This window comes from Poecilia reticulata, chromosome 13 (assembly GCF_904066995.2).
Source record: "Poecilia reticulata chromosome 13, P_reticulata-male-v2, whole genome shotgun sequence".
NCBI lineage: Eukaryota > Metazoa > Chordata > Actinopteri > Cyprinodontiformes > Poeciliidae > Poecilia > Poecilia reticulata.
This window is the reverse complement of record NC_088842.1, coordinates 2948812-2969402: the sequence shown is the minus strand read 5'-3', so window position 1 is coordinate 2969402 and position 20591 is coordinate 2948812. Positions and strand designations below refer to the sequence as shown.

At 39.5% G+C, this 20591-nt stretch overlaps 1 protein-coding gene across 4 annotated transcripts in view; it reads left to right on the top strand.

Annotated features, from left to right (window-relative positions):
* Positions 1-20591, top strand: part of brip1 (BRCA1 interacting helicase 1) — a 93777-nt gene that overhangs the window by 42061 nt on the left and 31125 nt on the right. For all 4 annotated transcript variants that reach the window (XR_014090577.1, XR_014090578.1, XM_008425200.2 and 1 more), the window contains exons 17-24: positions 9092-9204; positions 9281-9363; positions 9505-9789; positions 14409-15047; positions 18656-18723; positions 18801-18879; positions 18965-19162; positions 19323-19465. Coding sequence is in view for 2 of the 4 variants with exons in the window: in XM_008425200.2 (XP_008423422.2) it covers positions 9092-9204; positions 9281-9363; positions 9505-9789; positions 14409-15047; positions 18656-18723; positions 18801-18879; positions 18965-19162; positions 19323-19465 (1608 nt within the window). In the remaining 2 variants the exon portion in view is untranslated. The remainder of the gene's footprint in view (positions 1-9091; positions 9205-9280; positions 9364-9504; positions 9790-14408; positions 15048-18655; positions 18724-18800; positions 18880-18964; positions 19163-19322; positions 19466-20591) is intronic.

Genomic DNA, 20591 nt, shown 5'->3' with positions numbered 1-20591 from the left:
CTACTGCTTAGGCTACGTCACAAGAAACACCCCAATAATATTTTACACTCTGTCTTTTTATTTTCATTTCTTCTTTTTTTTTAAGTGTCCAAAAGGTTTTTGGCCTCCTCGTGTCTCCTTGTGTAGCAGTAGAGGTAGTGTTGCCTCTAGAGAGACCCTCAGGGGCTGCAAAGGTCTCTGAGCCATTCGTGTTACACTGTTGAGAGGATGAGGAGGACATTGATACTAATGACCACAAGGCCATGCAGCTAGTCCGCTTAGTCCGCAATGTTGTTCTGGCAGCTGAAGGAGGAACAGATTATCCTGCTCTCTCCCGTCCTTACTGATAACTTTGCCTGTGAATTATTTGCCTGTGAATTATTTTTGAAGTCACAATTTTTATGGTTATATTTGCATTATCGACATCATAACTGGATTACGGACCGGGAGATTTTCTCACTTTTATTTTTAACTTACTTTTCTTCACCTCCAAGTTGAACTAGGGCAAAATGCCCCCCTCCGGCCCCAATGACATTAGCAGTATTATACAACGACTCCAGTTTTTAGAAACGAAGATTCAACGTCTGGAGGTGAACTTTGAGATCAACACTACCTGTGGAAATGAAACAACTCTTCCTCAAATCAGTGGAGAGGTCGTACACCCCGCACCAAGCAGCTCACCCTGGATCGCTCAGGGTGCCAAGCCGAAACAAAAGTCTCACACTGCAGATCCCATGAGACGACTAACGGGAAGAACCCCTCACCTAGATGAATCGGCGTGGCCGGCTCTTGAGCCAAAACCCACCTTCAACCTCAACACCTGCTTCGCCAAAGAATAGCAAACAAGCAGCTGGAACCAAAACGGCTCCACCGACCCCACTCCCAAGGATAAAGCGACCAGCCCAAGCCTCAAAACATTCTGACTCCGTGGGAATCCCACTGAAAAACAGATTGTCTGCACTCCAGCCTGAGCCTCTGAGTGAAAACCCACCTTCAAACATCAGCAATGAGGCTAAACCAACGCATCCACCGCACAAAGCTCCGAAGGACAAAGTGACCAGGAAAACGAAAAGTATGCCAAGAGTACTTATTGTTGGAGATGAGACAGTAAATTGAATCAGTCATGTTTGCAATCCCAAGAAAACGAGAGTGGTTTCTTTTTTTGGTGACACTGTATCTGATTTGACTCGCAAAGTGCTCTCTCTAACCACTGATCAGCCAAACATGGAGACTTTAGTTGTGCATGTTGGAGCCAACGATTGGCAAAGCAAAAATCGGAGATTCTGAAAAAGGACTTTAATATTCTTCTGGACACTATGGGAAAATTAAAAATGAAGTTATTTCTCAGTGGTCCAAATCCATCTCAATGGGGAGACGAAAAACATTCCAGGCTGGGCATGATAAACAAATGACTGATTAAAACCTGCTCTGCCAGCTCAGTGACCGTTATTGATAACCTCTGGATCTACTGCTTTCACCTCTTTGGAAGAGGTGGACGCAATCTTAACAAACATGGAATAAGGCTGCTCACTGCAAATATTTTTCATTTTATCAACAAGAACAACAATGTGACCATCGCTTCAGAAGAACAGGCTAAAGGATGTCTGACTAGGATGGGAACCTCCGCCTATCAGGAGCAGAGTGTCCCAAAACAAAGTGATACTGGTTCCCCTCCTCCTTCCCCCTCCCTAATCTTTCCCCCCTCCCTCCTTCTTCCACCGTCCTACATCTTTTCCCCCTGCTTCCTCCTTCCCCCTCCCTCTCTGCTCCTACACTCACTCACAAGAACAGAGTTTCTCAGGAAGTCAATCACTAAAGAGAGTCGGGCTGCACCTGAGCCGCCTGAAGATGATGGTGGGGGTTCCGGGTCAGAGAGGAAGATGGACGGACTCCTCCTCCTCCCAGCAGGATAGTATGGATCAACAGGTTCGCCTCGGCACGACTCTCCATTGCTCTAACATAGCAGACCTCACTTCATCTAAGCCACCTGCCTCTGACCTCCCTGAGGATCCAGCACTCTGCTTTTCTGAGGTCTGAGACCGGGGTCCAGATATTATCGTTACACCCGTCTTCCTCCAGAATGTGTCTGGCCCCCCAACATTGCATAGCAGGACATTACCTGTCCGGATCACTGCAAGAAAAGTTAAAAAAACAGAAATACAAAAAACAGTGGTCTTAATTCAAACCTCAGACTGATCCCCTGCCTAAAGGAACCTCAGACTGAAGAACTTTCAGCCTCCAAGTCACTTAAACTGGCTCTTTTAAATACCAGATCTGTCTGTGCTAAAGCTCTATTAATTAATGATTTCATCACTGAGTATAATAAGGATATTTTATTTCTGACAGAAACATGGCTGAATGACAATTATGAAGCAATCGTACTAATTGAATCAGTGCCTCCTACGTACAATTTTTTAAGTGAAAATGGAAAACACAAAAAAGGAGGAGGTGTGGCTTCAATATTTAAGAATACCATGAACTGTAGTAAAATCTCTTTGGGTAATTTTATGTCTTTGGAATATCTTGGAATCGAGGTAAAAGGCCACAAATGAACTTTGACACTAACTCTATACAAAACCCCAACATATGAGGAAGGTTTCTTTACGGACTTGAATGAACTTCTATCGCTCATATGTATTGATTACGATTGTTTGAAACAATCCCTTAGGATCACAATCGTGTCATGTTGACACGATTGTGTCCCAAGACCGAGGGGCAAAAAAGCTCCTTAATATATTAGAGAGTTTTGGTTTAACACATGTCAAACAAGCACAACAAAACAAACACACTCATGGACACGCACTGGACCTGGTTATCAGTAAGGGTGTGAATATTTCCAATGTCTCTGTAACTGATGTCGCCCTCACTCTAAACAGGTGAGATTTAAAGGCACCCAGTGTTTCAGCTGTTTTACAGTTTTCTGGAAGTTCCAAATTTGTAGTGCATAGAAACTGAATGCTGCTTCTCCTCGCTTGGTTCTGGTTCTGGGGATGCAGAGCAGACCAGAACCAGAAGATCTGAGGGGTCTAGATGGTTGGTACAGCAATAACAGATCTTTAATGTATTGTGGTCTAAACCATTCAGTGATTTATAAACTAACAACAGTATTTTAAAGTCTATTCTTTGAGCTACAGGGAGCCAGTTTAGGGACTTTAAAACTGGTGTGATGTGCTCCATCTTCCGGGTTTTAGTGAGAACGCGAGCGGCAGCGTTCTGGATCAGCTGCAGCTGTTTGATTTATTAGTCAGACCTGTGAAGACGCTGTTGCAGTAATCAATGCGGCTAAAGACAAACACATGAATGAGTTTCTCTAGATTGTGCTGAGACATAAGACCTCTAATCCTGGAGATGTTCTTCAGGTGATAGGCCGACTTTGTGACTGTCTTAATGTGGCTCTGAAGGTTCAGGTCAGAGTCCATCACTACTCCCAGGTTTTGAGCCTGATCGCTGGTTTTCATTTGTAATAACTGAAGCTGTGCATTGATTCTAGTTTGCTCCTCTTTAGGTCCAAAGATAATAACTTCAGTTTTGTTTCTGTTCAGCTGGATAAAGCTTTGGCACATCCACACATTGATCTGCTCTAAGCATCTATTCAGTGATTGGATGGGTTCAGAGTCACCTGGTGACATCGTGATGTAGAGCTGTGTATCATCCGCATGATCGTTGTAGCTAATCCTATTTCCTGTTATAACCTGAGCCAGTGGGAGCATATAAATATTGAAAAGAAGGGGTCCTAGGATTGAACCTTGAGGTACCCCACATGTGACCTTTGACCTCTCTGATGAGAAGTTTCCGATTGAAAGCCATGACTGTCCTTGTTGTGCAACTAGACATATTTCTGTGTAGGCCAGGGAAAAGTGTGTTTTTTCCATAGATAACCAGTGGTGTGCAGAGACTTTGTGTTGCTCTTTGTTCCATACAGTCAGAGGAAACCCTGGTCACACAGGCAGTTTTGCTGGTGTCATTTTAAAATAGCTTTAAAACAACAGTATGATGTAAAATTTCAGCATTTTGAAACTGCACCTTTTCAGAAGCTCTTTATGTGGTGATGCTGGTAACTGGCTGAAACTTGTATCCATACTTTAGTTCCCAAAAAAAATGGATAAGGAAGATACATTTCTGCATTTCTACACTAAAAGTATCTCAACTCTATTTATATCTGTACTGATGTACACTTTCATGTGACAGTGCTCTGCAGCTCAGTTGCAATCAGCCTGTCTGTCTTCAGCGAGCAGCAAGAGCAGCAATTAGCCGCCATTAGCTTCTCTTGCTTCCTCAACTCTTCAGTCAGTCTGACACAGTCATCAGTTCACACCATACCTTCGCCAATAGTCAGAGCAGAGCAGACCCATTTCACTCTGTGTCCACATTGCAAATAAATCAGACATTTCTAAAGCTGAATAACACTATCGATCAATGCTCAGCAGTCACCATAGCAACGCTTGCTACTTCAACTCCTGACTTGCCACCAGGTGGACGGAGAGGCAAGTCCGTCCAGCGAAACTCCAAACTCTGACGTCTGTTTGCTTTCTAAAAACTTCCAAATAAATTGTGTGAAATATTTATTCTCAGTACATCTTGCTTTACACAGTGAAAAATGAAATAATTAATGTTCTGATTAGGGGCATACCAATCAGTTTTCTGGCCAATTACAGATCTTTAAAAAGTCTGACCTGCCAATTCCGATAGCCTATACCCATTTTTTTTTGTCTGAAATGTGGTCTAAATGTAGCAAGAAAGTTGCTGAGTTGGCAACAGTGAGCTGACTACTATTTAGAGATGTGCCGATCGATCGGTCACCGATCATAATCGGCCGATTTTTGTGAAAAAGTGCATGATCGGTGATCGGCGATCATTGGCTCTTGTTGCCGATCACACAAACCGATCACCTGCATCTCATTTCGCAGCCTGCCTGTGCAGCTGGTCTCCTCTTTCCTTCACACTGCGCAAACGCGCAGCAACAAATCCTAAGGGAAGTTTGCGTGTTGCGGCGGAAAATTGAAGCACGTCAAAATGCATCAACACAACGAAGCTAATGCGACATAAAAACAATGCCATACTTGACGAAGTTTGGCTACATCGAGGCTCACTGCAGTAAAAAAAAAAAAAAAAAAAAAGACCATCAGATAGCAGGTAAAGCAGCGCACAGCTACAAACACTCACCCGGATTAGCATGACGGTCAGAAAGCTAAACAAATAACCCGCAAAATAAGTCTTCGAGCTGCGATGTAAGGCGCTGGTTCTGTTCTCGCTGTTGAACCACTGCTACGCACTACAGGTAGTAATAATTCACAGACAGAGCGCCGCTTCTGCTCCACCTGGTAGTGACTCTCACACCAAACCTCTGTTTAAAGTTGCAGCATCTAACCTAAAAAAATATATTTTACATACATATTAAAACTTTTGCTGTCCTAACATGAGACAGATAATCTCTGAAAAAATAATCGATCTCCTCCCTGCTCTGCATAATTACTCCGCTTACTCAGAAACAGCCACTCAGAATTAGCAGTAATCAGCTAGCCGCCATGCTATCAGGAAGTTTTCATTCAGTAACTCAGGATTGTTTATTGTAATGGAACCTGTATTTGCCTTTGAATGTTAAGTTTTATACTTGAATTTTTTTGGCAATGTTGAGAGGTTTTATTTTGGCTCTTTGCATTATTTAGCCTCTTTAGAGCCTTCATATGTTATCAGTCTGTTAAAGATAGTATTTCCGATAGCAGTACAATTTGCAGAATGCCTGTTTTGTTTAGTTTTCTTCATGGAAAAAGTTATTAAAAAAGTTTTTGTCTAAATTAAGGTGAATTCATGGTTCCTTTTTCAACATACTGTAACTGGTAGTGTTTATGATAAAAAAATTATAATAATAATTATGTGATCGGTATCGGTATCGTTGATCCGCCCTCATGGGTGATCGGTATCGGCAGGAAAAAACCTGGTCGTCACATCTCTACTACTATTAACTGCAAATGTGCAGACATGACCTGGTGGGCTGGTCTATCAGTCAAACCTCTCGTGGCAGAGCAGAAGAGGACAGTATTTGATTATTAGACCTTTGTATAAGATTAGCTTCACATGTATCGGCTGATAATTGATTTCACAAAATTAAGGAAATTCTTAATTTTGATGAAGTCAAAATTTTTAAGCTGATATCATCTTTAGGTTGAACCTTCATTACAAATATTTTTATATTGTCTATACACTGATGTTTTCATATACCAACAAGTGAGTTGGAAGACAAAGGATGACTTTGTGCAGATAGTCTGAGCTGATCCATGGGCCTATTGGAAAGGAGCGTGATAGCTCAATACCTTTGTCAGTGTGGGCACACACACGCCCGCACACAAGAGCACACACTGTCTCAAAGTTGAGCCTCTCAGCTGTCAGCTCAGCCACATGTGACAGATGAGGCGCTCAGCAATCTCAGTGACAGGCACAAGATGTCCCTGACTGCCAGGGGCGTGCACACTGACGCGCGCACACACACCCGACGTAAAACGTAGCTGAGGCAGATGCGCTGAGCTGCGAATCATGCCTCGTGGACGAATAAATGTTTGTGGAAATGAACAGGGTGCTGTGGAGGACAAGGCCAAAGCAAAGCTGAGTGATCTCTTGACATTTTAACTAATCCCTTCTAGCTTGTGGTTTCTTGCACATTTGTGATATTTGCTAGCAGCCAGAATTGGCTTTTTCACATATGTAACCTGTCATGTTGGATTGAACGGTGACATGGTAGAGACCAGGAATGTGATGGCTCTGATGCTGAAGTGGACTGTGATTACATTTAGATGACACTGCTGGCTTGAGGCTAGCACCCTTTCTGTGACTTGAGAAGTGGATTCTTTAACTGCTCTGGTGTCTCACATGTTGGCAAAGTTCTCACCACCAAGCCAGCAGTGTTTCTAAACCTTCCTATGTTACAGTCTGGCTTCCTCTGACAGCCTTTGCTACTGTTTTGAATCTGCTAGCAAACATCAGCTTCCATTGTCTACTTGGTTTTACAATGTCTTAGCTGAGGTGTCATCAGTTGTGATAAAACTTTGGACTGACTTTTTGGATTTCCTGTGACTGCTTATAGCATCTTTGGCAAGCCACAGTGGTGATGCGTGTGAGGGGACAGGGTGTACCTGCCGCGGCCCCGTGTTTTGTGGCTCTGGGCGAACACACGGTACCTGTCAAAAGCAGTTAGAGCTGTGCTCAGCAGCCTGCCCTGCATGGCATCTCGTCAGACGCCAGCTGAACTTTTCACTTGTCAATTCTGAAAGGTTAGCGCCAAAATCAGCAGCGACAGATGCAAATGGATGGATGCTTTCTTGGCATTTTTGTGCAGGGATGCTTGATGTTGCCTGGCCCATCTTGCCTGTCTCCTCCCACCTCTGTTTTGCTCTCTATTTTCCTTTTAGAAGACAGCTGTTGGGGAGGCCAGGTAATACCTCACAATTTCAGACCTTATATGACCACCTACTGATCCGTCTCATCTTACATGTTAATCATTTTGGATAAAACCTTGTTTACCAACTTCACTGTGTTTAATGTGACTTTATATAACAGTTTGTTAGAATCATGACCTGAGGAAATGTAACCCATCAGGCTAAGATTTTATCTCACTAGTTCAATACCTTTCTATATTCTTCTATTAAGGTTGTATTCATAAACTGCATGGAAACAAGTTCAATTTTTATGCTGACGTTGATCTGCTATATTTATCCTAACTCCTAAATTAAAAACAAATACAAAACGGTAATTATTGTCTTCAAACTAATCACTTAGAAATGTACGAACCATAAATGACATTGAAAGACATTATTTTGGTTTCTAGCTATAGTTTGGGGAACCTTGGTGAACCAAGACAAGCTCTGCCATTGTCAAATAGATCAAGTCTCCTTGCAGATAAAAACCCATATGAGCAAACTCCTTCTTTAAAGAGGTTGTAATTCTGTTTGCTCCCTGCAGATCACTTTGCTCTCACACTGTAAGGTTTGTGAGTGCCTCAAGTTTCTGAAAGATTTTGAAGCTGAACTTCCATTTATCAGTCTACTCTTCTTGTGTAACCAGCTCCTGGTTTTGTCTGCGAGGCAGACACATTACTTTTAAAACTGTACTTAAAATTTTCTATTTTAATAAGATGATAAAACCCAGAGAAACAACCATTTCTAGAGATTAGACTGAGATTACCCTGTTTGGAGGCCAGAATAGTTTGAGCATTTTCCTTCACATTTCCCCTCTTCTTGATGTTAACATTCACAATTATGTTTACTAACTTTATGCAATAAAGAGATTGTTACCAGCCCCATCAGTGTCTCTATGTCTATGTCCTGTCCTTTAAACCATTATCTGGTCAAACAATGCTTCCTCGCCACTGTCATGTTGTTTCTTCTCAAGACAAAGGACTGCATCCAAGTAAAGATTTGATGCAATCTGTCACTTTAAAACACCTCAAAGACCAGTATTTATTAACATTTTTATGATGAATCTGACTGGAATTGTATTTTTGAAGCAGGTCAAACTGGATTCTGTTGATGAATCTACTATGAATGACGAATTTCTAGTGTCCTTACTAAAATTGAATTGGAACTGTAATATTGCTTAATTTCATAATTTATTCAACAATTATAGTGTACATGCACAATTTCATCGTGAAAGTTTTTATTCTTTTAGCATATTTAATAATTTTTGTGTGCAGTAAATTACAGATAGTCCAAATAATTACAAGAAAATTCAGTACAGATTTATTAGATGCCTGGTGCAATGCTTGAAGCTGCAAGCGCGCAACTTTTATAAACAATATGTTTTTTATACATTTGTTAAAACCATCAGCATATACGCGAGAGTGTCTGACAGTACTAAGACTTTCCTCCTGGCTCTGATTGGTTTCTGACCGGAAGCGTTGTATTTCTGAACATGGAAGTAGGACCACAGGGAGAAAGGAGAAGAGTTAATTTTTTTCACAGAAAAAACTTCCAGGATACAATGACAGTTTTAAGAGACATGTAAAAAGCATATTGTTTATAAAAGTTAATGGTGCAGCTTTAATTTACAAAAGTAAAGTGTTCTCTTTAGAATAGTAAAAAAACAAACATCATGTAACAAATTTGCTGCATGTGATTTTTAGGTGGAACTAAAGATGAAGTACAATGACCAGCATTGCAAGTCCAGAGGTCTTCTTCCAGGCCATCGCTGGTATGAGATCCAGGCCTACAGAGCTCTAAACCAGGCGCTGGGGAGGTAAATGCCTCACTCTGTCCTAAAGATGCTATTTGCACTTCCTTCTGTAATGACATATTTCTATGTTATTTTATAGATGCATCCGGCACAGAAATGACTGGGGTGCCCTGATTCTGGTGGATGACCGATACAAGAACAATCCTAATAAATACATTGCAGGTTTTGAATGTTTCTGATTAACTCAATTTGTTATTCAGTCTCACATAGCCTTTCAATTTGAGCACTAGATGGCAATATTTATCCACTGAACGACTCTTTGAGCTGGTTACCTCTGCTGTTTGTCTGTTTGTGCAATGCTAGGTTTGTCTAAATGGGTCCGCCAGCTTGTCCAGCATCACAACACCTTCAGCAATGCTATGCAGTCTCTGGAAGCTTTCACTAAGGTGCAGCAGAATGTGGAGGTGGCCCCTGTGAACAGCCTGGCATTCAACGTTTCTGATTTGTCTAAAAATAGTCCCTTGGTCGTGTCGGGTCAGAGTTTTAGTGGAGAACCAGAACCTCGGAGAACCAATTCACGTGACAAACCTTCTTATTCCCAGCAGAACACAATCACACAGCTGAAAACTGAACACCATAACACAACAGGTGAGGAAATATAAAAATTTTCTTTAACTTTAGAATTTCAGTCTTAAGACATGCTTATTTATTGTTAAAACCAAACCAAACTTTACATATGAAACTTATGTACTGATTTAGAGCAAACATCATACCTGATTAGATTCCATTTTAAATGGCAGGATGAGGCATTTAGACACCCAACATTTGTACCAGGATTACTGCTGTGTTTTTCTAGTATCTTTGAAGTTCCATCATGTCTGATATGACTAAAGTAAGATTTCTTGGCCACTTTTACATAACACATATAAATAAAGGAACAAATCAACTGAATAACTATCAAGGTATGAAAAGACATTAACTAATGGAAAGCAATATAAGGATCATCGGAGAAGAGGATACACAGATTCAATATCAAGATGTGCTGGAGAATTTGTGATGAGATTCACACATTGGTTCATGTTGGGATGTTTAGAGCTGTAAAAGCCTTTTAGAATACTGAAGGTACCAAATATAATTTACAATTTTTCCAAATTCATACTGGAAAAATTGTATTATGAATTTTTCATACTACATATATACCTACATGATCTCCAATTTTTTCACACGCTAAATTTTCAGAACAACTTAAAAAAGACCATGTAATTCATACTCTAATGGTTCAGCCTTATCATATTTCTATCTTTATCAGTTTGAGTAAGAGCATATTCCAAACTCCCAGCAACTCTTTAAACGGGTACAGAATGCTGATCCTATTCACCACATTAACTTGTATGAACACTACAGGTTGGTGTGTACAATATTTAAAGTTTAAAGCGGTATATTTGGACTGTACTGTTTGTTTAATTTAGCTAACATTTTTTTATTCATTCTGGGAACTCAGACTAAAGCAAACTGGTTGGAGCAGGAGCTTTTTTTTTCTTTTGTAATTTTATTGACCTGGTGGTGGAGACTTTTTGTCGTTTTGTTCCAGCTCCTATCTTTAAGATGCACTGCTATTTTACAAAAACAAACCGCACAGATGAATTGTGCTTTTTTTTTTTGTTTACATTTTTTTCTGTCTTCTGTTTGATCTGTTGTTAGATCGTCGCCCGTTGTACACCCTCACCCCCCAACACACACAATTTAGAAAATCAATCCTTTATAATCTTGAACTGATGAATACTTTTCTATGTTCTTTTTTAAATTTAACTTTAAAGAAATGCTTTGGAATTTACAAAAGCAGTTTTCTCTGGTAGTTATGATTTTTTGTTTCTTAGAATTTAGCGCATAGAGAGCCGACTTCAGGTTGCACAGCAGCAGTTGCCTTGCAGGGTTGTAGGAGTCAAATAGCAGTCAGGTCCTTACTACATTCTTTATGTAATGTGCTTGCACAGGTTCTCTCTGTGTACTACTGTTGTCCCTCACGGTCCAAAAATATTCATGTTGCATTAACTGGTGTCATTATTTTGGTCTTTAGGTGTGAGTGTGTATGAACATGGTTGTTTGTCTTGTGTGTCTCTGTGTTGCCCTGTGATGTACTAGTGACCTACGCCTCCAACTCCCTCAGATTTGGGGTGTAGCAGGGCTAGGTTGAGTGGCTAGCCTGATTACTGTAAGGTCTTTTGCATGCCTGAGTGGTGCTGCAGCAAGCTGATGAGCAGTTGTTGGACTGTTCCAGCTGTCATTATTACCCAGTGACAGCTGGAGATCAGGTATAGATGAATGCATGTTGCTGTTCTCTAGGATCTATTTGGTCTTTGTTAAACAGGAAAGCACTTATGGTATTTCTCACTTTGTCAACACAACAAGCTGGCCCAAGATGTGCCTGTTTGAAAATGAAAAAGTATGCTCAATCAAGACTAATTGCAATACCTTAAAAACAGCAAATGTTTGCCGACTTCAGTTTGATGCTCTGTAATCATTTTTGTTTTTCATTATCTTTATTTCAAGAAATAAAAACCAAATAGATTATATTTCTATTCAGTCTGACACTGAATAGAAGTATCAGACTGATACTTTCATACTCAGTAAAAGACTAAAACACCTATGGGAAATAAAACCTACAAAACCTGTTTTGTAGGTTTTATTTCACAGAAAATAAATAAAGGACAGTTTTACTGTTTTGGGTATTTTTGTTCTAGTTGGACCAATTTAACTACTGAATGTTTTGTACAGAAAAAGCTATTATTCCATTTCAACCATTTTTACACTCAGGATATGTGTGGGGATGACATCAGCAGCAGAAAATGTGTCGAGGTGGTGTGTTTGCACATTGCCTTGGTGAGCACCTATTATCTTTGGGTTCATGTGGAGGTTAAGCAGTTTGACTATTTCAGTGTGGTGAATGGAATGGTAGAAAGGCAGCAGCCCACCTCCTTATACCCCTCCGGCTCCCTCAGAATTTTGGTGGGGGGGGTATGGTAGAGGGTGTGGGGAGTAGCATGGGGTAGGTAGAGTCGCTCCCCTCATTACTGTAAGGTCTTTTGCGTGCCTGAGTGGCGCTGCAGCGAGCTGATGAGCAGATGTTGGACTGTTGCTTTTAATTAATTCCCATTGACCTTTGTTTGGATTATATTGAGCGTATGCCCACATTGGATCTTTATCTCCCAGTCATGACACTCTGTCTAGTTCAGTGTTTCTCAACCTTTTTTGGGCCAGCGCCCCCCTAGCCTTTATCCAGGTCCCTCACCGCCCCCCACCAAAGAATTTATAGGCTACTTTGCACTGACTATTATTTTATTATTAATATTACTATCACTATTGTAGATGTTTTGATTTTTATGCTTGTTTCTGTTTTTATCATCAAAAATAATTTCCCAGAGAACAAAAAAGTCATGGGAATAGAAATTATTTTCACAGGCGTCTACAAAAAATGCAATGAACATTCAAGTTAAAATTGGTAGGCCTAACAGCAGCCAATCAGAGTGGAAAATATATTCTTATTTTGTGCCATTTTCTAGTTGTTAAATGTTGCACAAAATGACCAGATAAAAGATGTTCAACATGCCAGTTTAAACTTTGAACTATTTGCAAAATGACTGATCTCTGCAACATGGACAGAACTACTATATTAATCACAGCTCTTCTTCTCTTCAGTATTTCTGCCGGTTTCTGGTGGTGCAGCTCTGTGCTGCCTTCAGGAGAATGGGACATCAGAGTATCATCCATCAAATTTCACCCACATGGCATTTATTGTGCAAACCAGAGCTTTCAGTGGAAAAACAAAAGTTCCAGGTCCTTTTAATGCCTTACAAATATGAGACAGAAACATGGATTATATCTTTATATAGACCTGTCTATTGATTTATAGATTAATAGTTTTACTAGACAGAAATTGCAAAGAACAAATCTGGTTCTTAATCAAATCCTAATGAGTCAAATTGAAAGTGTCATGGAGTCATTAGCCTCATGACATTAACACTGACATGAAAAATAATATTGAAGAAATAAATATATGTTATCTAATTAAAAACATAAGTGATCAGTTCTTTACTGTTATGGTCTGTAAGATATATTTATTCTCAGTACTACATGTGGTCTCAACAAACCCATGGCTCCTAAACAATATTATTTTACCTTTTATCTGGAAATAGTGTCTGTTTATTCTTGCTATACAGTCCTCCGTATTAATTATTGCTCAAAAGGCCTTGCCATACCAGTTTATTCCTCTGTATTTACTTTAGTTTCTTAGTTTATTCTTACATTTTGTTCTTCATTCATTTCCATTAAGTTTCATTTGATTAGTATTATCCTCTCTTGGTTTATTTTTATGTCCACTTTAGTTTCTTTCCTGTTGCTAAATTTATTTGATCATTTATTGATGCTCGGTAATTTTCACTCATCACCTGCTGCGCCGCCTAATCGTCATGTGTTTCACATCATGTGTTGATTTTTCACTGTTCAGCTTCGGATTCTCTGTTTTTATGCCATATTCACATCTAGTTCGTCGCTCCGTTTTTAAGTCCCGCTTTTCCTGTTTCAGAGTTTTGCGCAATGTGCTCATCTTTTTTTTTTCTTCTTTTTTTTAAGCCCCTAAGGTGCAGGGCGTTTGGGAAGCGTATCGATGGGGAAAAGGCAGACTGACATAAACCTTTTAAAACAACGGAAACAATTTCTGCATTCTGATTATTGAAATTTAAAAATGCTGTGTTGTTCTATCACCCCCGTTTCATACCGGACCACTTACAGCACCGTGTTAACGCTATAAAATGAACGCTCTCTATGTGGTATCACCCATGGAGAGATTTCTTTATTTCTGTATTTAAATGGGTTCATTTTTCAGTGAGGGTATCGTGATTTTAGCTACCAGTAGCAGGAGAACGGAGCTGCGCTAAGAAGCTAACAGAAGCTAACAAACACTGAAGAAGAGCTGCCATCCATACAGTTGCAGCCAAGCATGATTTAATGTTACACAATACAGTTTTACCAAGTTGCTCAAAGTCTAAACTGGCATTGTTGTGCATATAAGGTGTAAAGTTTACCTTCGACTAAACACCCCCCAAAGGCATCCCAGTGCCCCCCTTTTGTAAAAATGTCCTCCAGCGCCCCCTGCCGTCCTCTGAACGCCCCCTGGGGGCGGTACTGCCCACGTTGAGAACCGCTAGTCTAGTTAAAAAGTAAAACAAGTGGTCTGTGAACTGATTTTAAATTGTTCTTTGTTTGCACAGAGCCGCTGAAGGGACTGCAAAGTGCTCCTTCTAAGCAACTCTCAGCTCAGCATTTGTATCACATTTTCACCATCAACCCTACAAACACCAACCTTAAGACGCCCATCTTTAAAGCAAAACCAGCGATCTGTGCCGTACGGACTGGGGCCCTGCAGATTTCTTCTCCACCAGTGAATCTAGAAACATTGCGCACTAAACAAACGGATGGAAATTATCTCAGTGAAAACACTGAGGCTCCGGGGATGTCCACAATAACCACCCCTCCTGACTTTAAAAGTGAATCACCAGTACCAGCAAAGTCTTCAGATGTTGACGAGGACAAGAGTGTTTTCTATACACCGGAACTTTTTGAGGATGAAGGAAGCCTGCCGAAAGAGAACCATGTGTCCTCTCCCGCAGTTGATCCTGGTACAGAGAGATCTGCCACTCCATCCCAGGAGTTAGCCACTGCGTTTGGTGAACAGAGTGTTGTTTCAGTCAGTAAGCAAAGCGCAGAACTATCACCGGGCCAGAAAGAGGACACAGAGACACTGCAGCAAAGTGAGAAAACAGAGGAGGATGAGAGCCAGAACAGACAGAGAGGAAGTAGACTTCACAGGCTGTCCAGGTCCAGGCAGAGAGTTTCCCTCAGTCAGACAGGTAACCACGAGCCTGGACACACAGAGTAGCACACACACTGCATCCTTACAGAGAAGGAAGGTTTCCACCAAATATTAGCAAAGGACTCAAACCATGCATGGAAATTGTCTGTGTTATATTGTGTCTTTGCTTCTCGATTCTTAATCATGTTTGATCTCAAATTGTTTATATTCCCTTAATGTTGTTAAGCAGCTGCCTCAGGCAATTAATACTCTGACGCTGCACACAGCCGTCTCTTGCCAGCTGCTCATGTGTTGTGACGGCTCTTGTTAAGGCCCGTTTGCAGCTCAAATAAACAAAACCAACCAAGATTATCAAGATTGCTGCATAAACTGAACATCGCTTTGGGTAAATCATTAAAATACACAAACAGGAACTCGTCTATTTTCTGCAGGAGTAAATAATTATGTAGTTCAATTTAATGATGTGTCTGTAGGTAATGAATGAACACAGCAGAAGCTCTATTATGCCCGATTGAACCCTGAATGGTGGACCATTGTGGGTTTGGTAGGGATTTGTTTTACTGTTGGAGCATATACTGATAAATAGCAAGTTAAGCTAAAGTAGAATTTTACTATTTCATAAAACAAAAAAAAAAAATTCTGTTTCTTCTAAATTCTTCAGTGTTATGGGTAGAAAATCATTAATATAAATAAACCCACCCTACGCTACATGAATGATGATGCCTCTTTCATTAAATAAAATGGATATATTCAGTAAAAGTTGTTTAGATGTCATCACTAAATTATGCCCTGCTTTGAGTTATTTTCATTGGTTGTAATTGGAGTTGTTTGAGTAGCACTGATGTTAGAAGATATACATTTATGTATTTTCTCCCAATTATACTCTTATTAGAGTTGTTAATGATTCCTTTGCTTTCTGTGATAATTAGAATTTAAGTGCAAACTGTTTGAATGAATACAAATTTAAAGTCTAATGTCTGGCTGTGTAAAAGAACAAGAAAGAAATATAACAAAACAATCTGGGGTCTTTACTATTTTAAACAACAGTCTCTTAAGTTATTACCCATTAAAACATTTCCTAACAGAATATTGCAAAAGGGGATTTTTTTAGATTTTTTAAGTATGGATGTTTTGAGATGTTATGAGTTGACAGTATTTTACCTGCAATAAAAAAAAAACTATTTTTATTTTTATTGATCTCAGCTTTGCACTGTCTGTTTGAGGTAAAAGCTCATCAGAACTGTCAGTAGTGAGATATCCAGAAGTCTTAAAAAGACTCCAGTCTGCAGTGCTTCACTACCTGAGCCTACACCTGGCATCACATCGGGACATCCCCGGGCTTTACAGTTTTATTTATTTTTTTAAATAACACATCTGTGACGTTGCATGCAGTCTTTTAATCAGCACTTTAAGCGCCATATCTGAGTGTTTCAGCATGAAGAGTGTATGTCATTTAATCAGGTCGATGCAAAGTGTAGGCTCATCAAACAGCCCGAGTGGAAGGAAGACTGAACATGAACATGAAAGATGATTCCCCTGATTTGATCCTTCTCATTACACAAAAAATCTTCACCAATGTGGGATTTGCGCAGAGGAGACAAGTGTTCCATTAAAGCCTTTCTTTTCCCATCAGCTGCCTAACCAAGACCCTTGTCGGTGTAATCGTGCATGACCTCTCGTTAACATAATGAAAACTCAGAGCGTAGAGAGATCTGCGAATGTGTGTTAAAAGCTCTTAATGGGCAGCCCATATTACTCTCAGTTGTGGTTTGCAATTAAAATGTTTTTTCATCAACATATTTCAGACTTTTTTCAGCCAGAGCATTAAATCTGCACTTGGAGACATTGTGTTAAAATTGCATGAGACAATTTAACAAAGTATAACATTACTAAAAAAAGATTTCCCATTTCAAGTATTCTGAAGATGATTAATCACACGCACACACACACACACACACTGGTTTTTGCATATACAGAAAATCTAGAAAAACTAGCGTTAGGGGTTATAAGTGCTAGTCAAAGAGCTGGTTTAATAACTGGTAAATGTTTTGTATTTGTTTGGCTTAATCCAAATTTTTAAACATTATTAAATATCTATGCCAATAATGTTAAAATTATAGCTGGGATGCATTTATTGGTCTCAAAATGATATGCTTCCATCGCTCATGTTACAGTTCGTTCTCTTGTTAATGAGGATTTAGTTTATATCTACAACTGGCACAATAAGTATTGAAGATGTCTGTTTGTTTGCTTTTAGGAAATATGTTTCTAATATTTTTATTGACATGCAATTGTTGACAACCTGAGTAATCCAAACACAAAGAAGTCAAAGCAAATCGGTGCTCAAATAAAGTTATGTGTAATTAAGTAGGATATTGGATGGGATAAGTATTGAACACTTGAAGAGAAGAATGTGCAAAATGGCACAGAAATCCAAGGAAACCAGAGCAAATCTGCCAGTATTTAGAAAGCATTTCTGTTGCTATGTGCAGGTCAATATAATCTCATTTAATATTAACTGATGGGCTTGAGAAGGTTTGTCATTACTAAATCATTGCACAGATTTGGACTATTTATGAAAGCTAATAGACCTTTGCAAAAAAATCTGACAGTTGTAAAACATTCTTATAGAAATATGTACCCCTTCAAAAAAGTTTTAAATGTTCCAGTGAGTGCTATTGGAGCCATAATATGGAAGAAGAAGAACACCATTTCTGTGTAAGTCAGAGCACCTAGTTATTGAATGTGAGTGAATTCTGCCACTGAAGAATCCGAAACAAAGGGTGTTGTTCCTGTCCCCTGGAGGTTATAGTGGAAGACTGCATCATTACATCAGGTCCTAATAATTAGAATTTTCTTCCTGATTCTCTCAGTTGCCAATACATCCATCATGCAGCATTATGCACAAGTGTCACCATGGCATTCCCATATTTACAGCTGTCTGATTCTGACAACTCTTCACATTTTATGTGTTAATCTATGATGCACAACACCCTGGTGATCAGCCAGAGTAAATAATGCTATAGTGAAAACACTTTGATAAAATGTTGTGCAGAGTTTAAGACTGATTTGATTCATAGGCCTTTTTTTTTTTAGCAATCCTTAAAGTTAAGGCTCATCACTAGAAACGTAAATAACACTTCTGATTTTGAAAACTTATGAAAAAGTTGATCTATGAATAAGTTTAATATGAAGTGAAATGAAATGTCAGAGGAATCATGATGCAGTGTGGTTTCAATTCCCCACCTCACCATCTGGGTCACCAGTTTTGCCTGTCTCCAAAACCAGTGTTCGTCGGGGTAAGAGGTCATGAGTCACGTTCTCCCGGTTTTTGTAGATCACAACCTTTGTGTGGAAAGTGACATATGCCAGTTTCAAGCCCTGTTTTGTGAATATGGCACCTTTAATATTGAGACTCCAAAACACCAATACCTTAGACCTATCAGGGTCAGGGACCTCCCCAGATTTGAACCCACCTGAGAATGTGCCACAATTTCTCAACTAATTTTATAAAAATACTAGGAAGTCAAGAATGGGTCACCTTCTGGCAAGATTTAGCCTTGAAGTTCATTTGCACCATGTCAAAAATAACTGAAAAAGTTTTTAAAAAATAAAGTGTAAATTAATCTTTTTTTCTCAATTAAGCTGTAAAAGTACGAAGATCTTATAGGCAAAAACACAGAAGATTTATAAAAGTCCCTAAAGTGTCAAAGGTAAGTAAGAAACTATTGGGCTTCAGCTTTTGATCAAACAATAATGTCTAACACTGACTTTTATTCTGTACCCACAGAGCAACACAGAGCAGAAATCATGTTCTTTAGGACTTTACTGTTCTCTCTGTGGAAAAGAACTACTTCCTGATGCACATGGTACTTTAACGGTTCTGTTCTTGCCAGTCTTTTAAACCAAAGCAATGCCATTAGCCTAAATGTTTGTTCTGCTTTTTGGTCTCAGTCCAGCATGATGTGTGTAATAAAAACCATCTAGCTGTTCTAAGAGAACTTGGATGTAATGCTGGGGCCCACACCTGCCGCTGTCGGTGTGTACCTCCGCCACCAGTCTCAGACAACTGGATGCTGGTAGTTCAAAGCCCCTCGTCTCTAAAGGCCTTGAGGGGTGCTCTGGAGCCCTACTGTGATCAGAGTTTAACTTGTGAGTAACAGCATAGCTGATGAAAATAGTCTAGACTTACAGATAAATAACTTCTACTCAAATGTAACTAAATAAGAAAATTTGAGAACTTTTGATAATTTAGTTTTTCTGTTATTCTGAAACTTTTGAAAAATGACTTGCTTTATAATTTTTTATATAGCATACAATGCCATCTGGGACCCTGAGGAGCGATCTGTTACCAGATTTTTCCAGTGCAAAGGTTGCTCCGCTCAGAGACCAAAGACTTCTGCACCTTTAATGGCTGCTGAGATCCACTACCCTGGAAATGATGCTGGAGATCAGGTACCTTACGCCGGGATGGAGGATTTCAAGTTGCTGGAACTCGTTTCCACAATAGTATTATATTATTATATTGCGGAGAACCTTGTGGATTTCTTCTTTCATCTGACCCAGGAGTAGATGTTCTGTCTTTTCTCTTACATTAGAACAACTACAGTTAGAAGCAATTTAAATGTGAAATAATGTGTTATATTAACATTAGCCAGTCCACTGTTGCGACATTTGTTACATACATTATTTTGCTACATGCCACACAGCTGGTCACGTATGTTTGGACACTACCATGTTGAGATTTGGGCTGGAATGTTTCCATAATAAGCGTAACAATAATGGTCTACTACAGACTTGTTGTAGAGGCTGATGGTGGTGGGCAAGATGGGTCTCCTGTAGCTGTCTATATTTCAGAAGATCATAAGAAGTCTCTGAAGATACTTTGTTGTATGACAGGCTGACTTCATAAACTCAAGAAGAGTTTACGAAGAATCCCTGGATCTGATGTTGATAACCCAGTACTACGACACGTCTTCACATACATCTAAATAAACAGTTCATTGCTCAAAACACTTTACATGTTATGAAGTTTACAGGAACTTTTCAACTCCAGGGGCCTCATGTATAAAAGAGTGTGCAGCTTTCACACGGACAAATTTAGACAAGTGTGGTGCACAAAAAAATTCTGATTCATAAAGCCATGTGTACGCACATACCTGCACACCTTTCATACATCCCAATTTGAGGGAAATAGGGCAGCTGCTGGTCCGCCCTGTCGCCTCCCATAAATACATATATAAATTAGTATAAATACCTGGAAGTCTGCCACCAAGAGAAGCAATGACCATGGTAACGGTCCTTTCTTGTAGTAGTATAAGTATTTATAATAACAATTATATATTTTATTTAAACGGTGCTTTCAGGGCACATAATGTCACCTCACAAAAAATTAAAATTACATTTTAAAAAAAAAATTCCAAATAGAAAAAAAAAAGAAAATAGAGAGATCTAAGTGGAAATGCTTGTTTGAACAGCAGACTTAAAGACAGCGTGCCAGAGAGTCCTTTACGGTGAGCTGGTAATGTGGACGTTTACGGTATTCTAAAAGGAATCATGTGTATAATTGCAAATTTGCAGA